This window comes from Ruditapes philippinarum, unplaced genomic scaffold (genome assembly GCF_026571515.1).
Source record: "Ruditapes philippinarum isolate M1 unplaced genomic scaffold, ASM2657151v2 ctg662_1_1_1_1, whole genome shotgun sequence".
Classification (NCBI taxonomy): Eukaryota; Metazoa; Mollusca; class Bivalvia; order Venerida; family Veneridae; genus Ruditapes; species Ruditapes philippinarum.
The window spans coordinates 51,248-61,501 of NW_026865029.1; the positions used below are offsets into that span (position 1 = coordinate 51,248).

Below are 10,254 nucleotides of genomic sequence, written 5' to 3' on the forward strand. Positions count from 1 at the left end.
GTGAATAGCTTTCATTGCATGACATTGTACCTTTTTGGCTATTGCCATTTAATGCGTTTATAAATGCTAATGTACGCAAAAGGACTGTAGTCTTGAAAAAAAAAAGAGTGTGTAACTTTTCCTGTCTCGCAGGGGATTGAACAGTTGTATTCAGATTCGGTAAAACATTACCGTCTTTGTATAGTAAGTTTCTCATTAAATGTATTTTTTAATTTTTTTTGGTGTAGATAAACCACAGGACCCTAATGCTGCAGCTTGGGCTGCCTATTATGCCCAGTACTACGCTCAGTACGGACAGCAGGGACAACAGTATGGCCAGCAACCACAGCAGCCACAACAACCCATGCCCCAGTCACAACAGCAACCAAGTATGTTCGAACTTTCCTACCAGACTTGTTTATTTCTTTAATTTGTTCCCCTTGTTGCTGAGGGGTTGCCTTTAAGGGTTAAAGGCATCAGAATTGCCGACACTGTTCATCCCTGCGTGATCTTAAAGAGGCGTCTAAATGTGCCTCTTCAACTCCAGCAGGTTAGGTGGTTTTGACCTTTGGTGTTGCTTAAAATTGTAACACAGAGGTTAGCCAAAATCATCTTTCCTGTTTTGGAGCCATATAATCTAAATTGTGTTGGTATGGTAACACCATTAAACCAAACAAAACGATCTTTAATTTGCGTAAATAAATTAATCTTTGCATGTGAAAAAGGATATATTGATGATGATACTAATTTAGCATTAAAAACTTAACTTTTATTAATGACATGTTGGATCTTAAAATTAGTAATTGGAAATCACTTTCCATGATCTTTTTGTTGACTTTACACTGAAATAAAGTGATTACTATATTTAAATGAACAGTTCAATTGTATCTTTTGTTATATATTGAGACCTTTGAAGTTCTTATGCTAAACTTTGCATCTTTTACAACACTTGCCCTTGTTTATTTAGGTATTAACCCACAGACAGGACAACCAGATTATTCCCAAGCTTGGGCGGAATATTACCGCCAACAAGGAATGTTTCAACAAGCCAATGCTATACTAGCCCAGCACCAGCAACAACAGGGTGGCGGCGGACAAACCCCAGGGGCACAACCTCCCCAACAGTAATCTGCAGTTTCAACCCTTTATGAAAATTGTTTCAGGGGAGAGGTAGGCTTGAAGAGTTATTGTTCATTGTCTCATGTTTTTCAGACAAACGGATTACAGGACGACTTCACTGAAGAGGAAGACTACAGGGGGATTGAAACATTGAAATTTTTTACATACCATTTTTGAACGTAATTATTATTATAAACATATTTTTGTTTTGCGAAATTTGAAACGAAAACTACTATTGTTTTTATATGCCATAAAATTGTCTATTTGCGATTCGTGTTACTATGTTGCTTTTTAATCGATGATCTTGCATTGTTCTTATTAATTACCTATGATTGAAATTGTCTTTTTTAAACTGAATTTGTGTTTTCATATTTTCATGCATAATGATAACGTTATATTTTGAAATGTCCATGCATATTTTACTGTGTAGATATGGTCTGAGAAGTTCCAAAGCCGAGATTCATCACTTGTTGACTTTATGATATTTATAAACGTTTATAGACTCTTGTTGCTATTCGTTTTTATTACCATAGATGCTGTAAAATAGAAAACAATTTATATGTTGACCGATTTGCATGATCATGATATTGATGTGTATTATAATTAAATTGAAACTTTGGTGCATACATTGAATATATAGGTTTTATTCCATTCGCCATGTTTATAATGTGCCCTCTTGTATCAGATGTGATTTCTGCATTATAAGTTTTCCGTTTCTGTGATACATTGAAGTGTGTATATATAAATATATATATCTATATATTATGAAAACACGATAAACATGTATTTTATTTGAAATCGCATAGACATTAACCTTATCTGAATGTACATTGAGAGTAGTGATTTAGTATGTTCTCTTTTATTAAAACGTTTTTTTATCATGATGAAAATTTTATGCTATTTTTTGAAATTGATCATTGTATTTAATGGTAAAGATATATAAATGTATATGATTCAATCCTCGTGGAGAATAGGTAAGTAGTTCAGGTAAATAAATTTTTCTTCTTTTTGTGTATGTTTATTAAATGCAATGTTGACAGTCATGTATCATATAACTCGTGCAAGATGGTGTCTCGAGAGAAATGCGTGAACGTCACAAAGCCATAATGGTTATGGTATTAGTTTTGAAGGTAAGTGATTTAGAGCATATTGGTCAGTAATCGGTGAACATAGCAAACTGGGATAGTGAATAATAGTTGCTCAAGCAGGTATAGTATACCTTTTAGTTTTTAACAAGTTGACAGATGTTGATTAAGAAATATCTAGTATTAAATGTGTTCTTAGGTTTGTTGTCCAATTAATAACAAAGTTATCAAGTCACCTCGTTAAAAGGTGATTTTTATATTTTTCATTACTATACTGTACTTATTCATATTAAAAGATAATTAAAATGTGTGTAGATTTAGAAAAGAAAATTTTCATTACAATAGTTACAAGCTTTATACCAGTGTTAGAATGTTTGTTGTTTTTTGTATTTTCTAACAGGACATGATGTTTTCATGAAGATTTTGCTGTTTTCAAGTATGTATTGTGACAATAAATAGTATGTCAAAACATTGATATCATCAAGTAATAAAACAAAAACCTTTGCTATTTTATCATCATATGTATATTGTGCTCATTTATATGGATTAGACAACAGAACTGATCCTGGCCCCAAGTAAACCCAGTTGATTATTAGTGTCAAGATCATAATGGCATGGAGTAGGGCAATCAAGTTCCAGAAATCTTTGTATAGTTATAGAAAAAATAAAGTTGTATCTCAAGTTTTCATTAAAATAGTTTTTTTTTATACCACTTTATAATGAATTTTTTATTTTTGTTCTTTAATCCTTGCCCATCCTAAAATATATATTTTTATCATCATACATTACATGCTTTGTAGTAGTTCACATTCCAACAGTATTGTTTTCTTTTTTTTGTTTTATTCCTTCACAAAATTTGCTACTCTTGAATTTTCTGACAGGAGTTGCAAGAATAAATGATTAACAAAATTGATGTGATGCAAATTTTGATAATTTAAAGGTCTTCATAGTAATACTGGTTACCTCATTTACTTGATAGCAATTTGCTATCATGTCAGCTGGCAACATCCTCAGAATGCCATTTGTATTTGTTTATGTAGAAATAGTATTGGTCATTCATTTCTGTATTGAATAATTATAATTGACGTATATTAAAAACTGTATTGTATAAATCTACATTAGATATTTTGGAATAACATTTTCACCATGTTGCAGAAATTTGATTAATTTTCATTTCATCATAATACGTTGTTGTTTTTTTTCTCCGTGTTTTCATTTCCATATAATGTTCAAGATTTAAATGGTCTTGATGTGTTTAAGATTAAAACGTATATTGGTTTGTGGTTAATATTTAATGAAAATACGTTATGTGGATCAAGAAAGAATTTTCCCCCAGAAGATGAAACGGGGGTTTTATTTTAAGAAATGTTACATATATATACTTGAAATTGTTAATCAGAGGTTCTGTGCCTGTAAATGGGGGGGAGTATATCTGAATCGTGTATTGTTGGACATAGTTCTTGTGTGATTTAACATTTATTTAGATATGAGATAGCTCTTGCATTTGCCGAGTGTTGGCTGTTAGTGAAGGGTGTAGATAGTGGTGGCCACATTCATACAGAATGTTATAATAAACAGGATACTGCATATTGTTCGCTATTGAATTGACATTTTATATCATCGAGTGATTTTGTTTGTTTTTTCAGTCACATATTGACACTTGTATTTTAATTCTTATTTTTTATTACTAATTGAAATATATATGTGTATCTTTAATGCTTCGACGTATTTGTTGCTGTTGTAACCGGGTGAGAACAATAATTATAACACCCTCTTATTTCACTGCTAGTTACATTAAGAAGGTCTTATTATTGTGTGCTGTTGTATATTAATAATCACAAGTTTTTACTTTATTTGCTAATGTTGGTTAGTTGAACATTTCTTGCATATTTTTTTCTCTCCTTTTTTGTCTGTGGGACCCTTTTTGTGTATTATGTATATATATATAAAAATGAAAAATTATGAATATGTTTCCTTATGCTCCATCATTGATCAATATTTATGCTCCGTAAGATTTTCATGGTTTTTACGATCTCGTGATTTTTTTTCATTGTTCAATTTTATTATAAATGCATTGCAATATGTAACAATATGATAACATTTTAAATTGATGAGATGAAAGCATTATTGTCAGCCATTCTTGTCGGGTTAATTTTTTTTTGTATTTAGTCGTAGATAGGAAATATTAACTTCGATGATTTATGTACGATAGTTTTCCGACGAAAAGACATTTCATTGTATTCTGTAAACTGTGCCATCTTTCTGTGTTTTTTTAATCGTATAAATTTGATTATTTTTTAAAATGTTTTCAAGAATGTTATTTTGACTTAAAGTATTGATGATCATACAATATTATGATGAATATTTTTATGTTTTTTTTCCTCTCCAAAGATTTAACATTGTGTTGTTCTATGAACAGCATGGTGTAATTTGCATTCTTTTGAAATTGAACTTTTTTTGTACTATTGTATGTATTATAGGAATTAAGAGAGATATTGTGTTGAATTTTATCGCATAGAGGACTATTGAATTTGTATATGCCAAGAAGCAGCTATTGAATTTTACTCCCCATTATTTTGATTATTGAAAATCTTTGTTTTAAAACATGTAAGATGTTGTGTACATGTATAATAATCATTGTTAAACTTGCAAAAAATCTGATGTTATTATGTCTTGAAAAATGTTCTTTGTGAATGTCCATTAGTATAGAAATGATGGCATCTTGTAATACTCCTGATATTTGCTTTGAATTGTACCAGAATTATCTTTAAAAAAATGAATAGGGCAGCAAATTATATTACATTTTCCCTTTTTTTCCTTTTTGAAATTTGTCTCTTATTTTATGTATGAAAATATTTTGAAATTATATATCTGCATAATGTTATATGATGACTTTGAAAAATGATTACAAATTTGCTATGTCCATTTTTACTGTACCATTATTAGTCATTCTCTATTTTTTATGTTTCTAATATTGTACATAAGAAAACACCAGTATAAAAACAATTGATATCAAATCAAAAAGATGTGTATGTTTTTGAAAAATGCCATAACAAGAATCTTTCTATTGACATTATTGCTATGATGTAGCTTTTTTGCAATGATAATAGGCCTGTTTTTATGATAATTGTTCACCTGTAGTTTACTTTAATTTGTATGATGTTTTTGCATATATTTTCTTTCCTGTGTAAATGTGTTGATTCTATGATAATTATTGATCACCATTTATTGTTTTTTTAATGACTTTAGATCTATTAATAATTGATAATTATAAATATAAACATTGAAACTTGTTATTATATTTAAATATTATTCTCTTTTTTTAACATCATGCTCATAGTGCTTCTGATAATTGCGTTAATTTAACAACATTCACTGTTGTCCTTATTATATAAATATAATTACCTCCCTTTTTTGCATAATTACCTCCCCTTTTTGCATTATCTACCTTAGTGTGTAGTGAAGCTGTATATTTTAAATACGACATTTCACTGAGAGTATTAAATTCCTGTTCTTTCGTGACAAAACTTCTTTCCCCCATTTAAGAGGAAAGATACCTTTGCCTTTCTAACCTGTGAAGGTATTGTGTTAAAAGTGAATTCATATCTTTATTGGTATTTCTTATGATTATGCTTAACAAAAGCATATATTCTAAAATAAAACTATTTAATTGAAAATTTAGTTTCAAAAGCAGTCTTACATTACCTTTATAATTTTCTCTCTTATTACTATCAATATTCATATCAAAATTTAGAATTCTAGGATTTATGCAGTATTGCTGATTTATGGTAGTTTGTAATATTTATGCTGGAAACGTATTTTTCATTTGCACTATTTGCTCGATTTTTTTTTTACCAAATGTTTGCAAACTAGTCAATTGTAAATTCGGTTGTTTTTTTAAATGATAAGAAAGTAGTAGTACTATTTTTCTTCAGATTGTTCATGTACATGATAATAGAATAAATTGTCGTTTGTTATAATTTACGTAGATCTGTATGTGAAATTTTCCTATAACTTCTGACCATTCATTCATAATGTATGTTTTTATTGTTGATCATTCTTCAATACTATGTGAAATAATGAAAATAACAGTCCAAATATTTTTCTTCAAAATTTAAATTATGTCTTGAAATTCATCAAATGCATTAATTTTCCTGTGACATTGAGCTAACAATTTTCAATATTTTGTAATTTCAGCTCTTATAAAAAAAAAGCTCAATTAATAATAATTATCATGTAGATAACACTAGGACTTTGATAATGGTTCAAGGTCATGCAAAAATATGATTTGTATAATATGAATAAAAAATGTTCATTTTTTACCATTTTACTTTTCTTTGATCAGGTGATATTTCTCTCTTATTGTTCTTGTTATAATGTTTGACACAATGCTTTATGAACAATTAAACAATTGCCCTAATAATAATGTTTTAGATATGCTGAAATGTTTTTATTATGTTCCATATAATGGGAGTTGATATAAAAGATTATTTTAAGTTTTTTTTCTGCAAAGGAGCTCTAAATAGAAACATTATTCATTAATCTTGTGTTTGTTTTATATTGTAATCCCATATTGATGATAACTTCTCAGTATGCTAGTTAGAAATTTGCTATTGCCCCATACCGAATGAACCCCCCACCCCCCTCTCCCCACCAAGAAAAAAATGGCGTATATTGATAGCACCTGGTTGTCTGCTAGCACTAGCAGTGTGTCCCCTCTGTATGGAAGAAAATCAATACTAATTTGCAGAAAATGTTCACTATAATGAGACGATGTGTAGAGCGCAAGTTTGACCTTTCGCAGGTCAAGGTCAGCCTTTGTAGGAATATCAAAATTGTATTGGCTCTGTATCTTGAACCGATTGATGATTAGAAGAAATTGAAAATGACAAGGTGGACGAAATCCCTGTGCCCTGTCTTGCAAGCCTATACAATTCAATGTGTTCCAATACTTGCGATAACAAGAACATGTTACTTCCGCTTGCTGTACTTCGGGAGCCTGTATATTACAACTTTTTATGCCACCGCAGCATTTGATGCGGTGGCATATAGCAATTCACCTATGTTTGTGTTCTATAGATTATATAGTGAAACTTAAAAAATCTTGTGAAAAACCACTAGTCCAATTTCAACCAAACTTGGCAGGATTAGTCTTTGGATGAAGGGCTTCCAAAGTTGTTCAAAGAATTTTATTCCATGCAGAAATCTGGTTGCCATGGCAACCAAAAGGAATTATAAGAAACAAATTTAAAATTTTTTTCTATTTCAACGGTAATTTTTGACTTGTCGCTGCCATTTTGGATTCTGATACCTCTGTGTGACGCGATCTGAAGTCAAATTGGCTCGTCTAATCAGATCGCTTCGACCCAGGTTCAGATGGCTTCGACGAATTCAAAAATACCGTGAACAGAAAAAATCGGAATGATAGTGATATTCGTAAGACTTGAATTAGATAAGCTGTGGAATTCTAGTTCTTTCTATTAATGTTAATGAACGATGCAGCGAAATCCTGCCGGAATGCGCCTCAGTCACCGAAACGACGATTCCCGTGTTCCACATTGTTTGGCAAATGAACATATAGGAGGCTTTTCACCTTTCTATAACTATAATTTTGATAGTGGAAATTTTTTTTTTTTTTATATAATTTCATCGGTGGTTTTGTATTTGGTACCTTATAGTAAGCCTTAGAGTGTTGAATTATTTTTTTTTTTCAGGGTTGTAGTTAGGGGTCCAGGGCAGATAGGGGTGGGGTGTCCAAACACTGATACTGCCACCTGTGATGTCTGTGTGTGTGTTCTATAGATTATAAAGTGAACTTAAAAAATCTTGTGAAAAACAACTAGTCCAATTTCAACCAAACTTGGCAGGATTAGTCTTTGGATGAAGGGCTTCCAAAGTTGTTCAAAGAATTTTCATTCCATGCAGAAATCTGGTTGCCATGGCAACCAAAAGGAATTATAAGAACAAATTTAAAAAATCTTTCTGTAAAGACCGAGAAGGCCTAGAGCTTAGATATTTTGCATAAGGTATTGTCTGGTAAACCTCTACCAAGATTGTTCAAATTATAGCCCTGGGGTCATTGATTTTTACTATATGTACATATAGTAAAAACTTAAAATACCTTCTTGTCTGAAGGTACAAGGCTTAGAGGTTTGATATTTGGTATGTGTTATTATCTATAGGTACTCTACCAAAGTTGTTCAAATTTTGCCTCTAGTGTCAAAATCAGCCCCGCCCGGGGGTCATAGGTTTTCCTTATATGTATATACTTATAATATATGTATATAGTAAAACTTTAAAAAAATTTCTTCTAGCAATTGACAAATGCTAGAGGTTAGATATTTTGCATGAAACATTGTGTAGTGAACCTCTACCAAGATGTTCAAATTATAGCCCTGGAGTTAAAATTGGCCCTGCCCCGGGGGTCATTGATTTTCCATATATACATATAGTAAAAAATCTTATTGTCTGAAGGTACAAGGCTTAGAGCTTTAATATTTGGTGTATGATATCATCTATAGGAAATCTACCAAAGTTGTTCAAATTTTACCTCTAGTGTCAAAGTTAGCCCCAACCCGGGGGTCATAGGTTTTCCTGATATGTATATATATGTAGTAAAAACTTTAAAAAATCATCTTCTCTAAATTGACAAAGGCTAGAGGTTAGATATTTTGCATGAAACATTGTGTAGTGAACCTCTAGCCAGATTGTACAAAATATAGCCCTGGGGTCAAAATTGACCCCACCCCGGGGGTCATTATTTTCACTATGTTTATATAGTAAAAAATTAAAAAAATCTTATTGTCTGAAAGTACAAGGCTTAGAGCTTTGATATTTGGTACATAATATCATCTATGGGTCCTCTTCTAAAGTTGTTTTAATTATGCCCCTAGTGTTAAAATTGCCCTGCCCCAGAGGCGATTATTTTCCTTATATGTATAAAGCAAAAACTTGAAAATCTTCTCTGAATTGACAAAGGCTAGAGGTTAAATATTTGACATGAGACTGCGAAGTGATTCTCATTATATACACATAGTAAAAACAGAAACTAAAACAAATGTTTTCTGAATTGGAGAAAGCTACAGCTTTGATATTTGACATGAATTGTTGTTTGGTGGACCTGTATCAATATTGTTTTGAATTAAACCCTTGTGTCAAAATTTTGCCTTGCCCAAGGGGACAGTGACCTACTTTCTTGTCCTTTGATGTACAGCAATGAAATTTTGACCATTTGCACAGTTTTAGTTGTAAAATTGAACTTTGATATCAGGTGACCTAGATTTTGATGATGTGACCTACTTTCTTGTCCTTTCATGCACAGCTATGAAATTTGAACCATGTGCACATATTAAGATGTAAAGTGAACTTTGATATCAGCTGACCTAGTGCCTTACTGTGTTGTCCTTTGATGTAGTCATGAAATTTAGGCTGTGTGAAATATGACCTTCACCACCAAATTCACTAGACTCAACTGCATTGATACATTCCTACTCTGATCTTTTATTTGAATAACAGTAGATTTAACCACTAATCTGATAATAAGAATTAGATAGGTCAGGGATCTATACATTATATGACAATCTTCAATTGTAAAGAAACAAAAAAATCTGTTCCTACACTACTATTTAGTGTTGTATTAATGCGGTGGCATAGCATTTTTCACAAATGCAATCTTTTATTACAGAAAGTAGTCATTTTATACGATAAGGATAAGATAAAATATTTTTCAGACTAGTCTTAACCTAAATATAAGATTATTTTTGATTACTAAATTTACATTCGGGCGTGTATTTACCCACCTTTACGATGATCTTGTTTTGGTATTTATTCCGCCATACTCTGGAATCTGTTTAACTGGTTATGCTTTAAGCGCCAGTTTCCGTTGACTTCCTAAAGAAATTCCATTAAGTCGCTTTGAATAAGGATTAGAAAATATACAACCATCAAGAAAGACCATTACCAGTTACATATGGTCCCTAAATTTTTTAGATTAAAGTTTGTTGATCTGACAACATTTGAGAAAACCTTAAAACAGCAACGGCGAAAAAACATGTTCAATGTGTTGTGCTTC

At 31.1% G+C, this 10,254-nt stretch overlaps 1 protein-coding gene across 13 annotated transcripts in view; it reads left to right on the plus strand.

Moving 5' to 3' along the window:
• Positions 1-6,725, plus strand: part of LOC132727612 (far upstream element-binding protein 1-like) — a 33,253-nt gene extending 26,528 nt beyond the window's left edge. For 10 of the 13 annotated variants that reach the window (XM_060713184.1, XM_060713170.1, XM_060713174.1 and 7 more), the window contains 2 exons: positions 222-368; positions 947-6,725. In XM_060713184.1, the coding sequence (XP_060569167.1) occupies positions 222-368; positions 947-1,107 (308 nt within the window). In that variant the 3' untranslated portion in view covers positions 1,108-6,725. The remainder of the gene's footprint in view (positions 1-221; positions 369-946) is intronic. The other 3 variants (XM_060713171.1, XM_060713172.1, XM_060713179.1) reach the window with 3 other exon arrangements.
• The last annotated feature ends 3,529 nt before the right edge of the window (positions 6,726-10,254 follow it).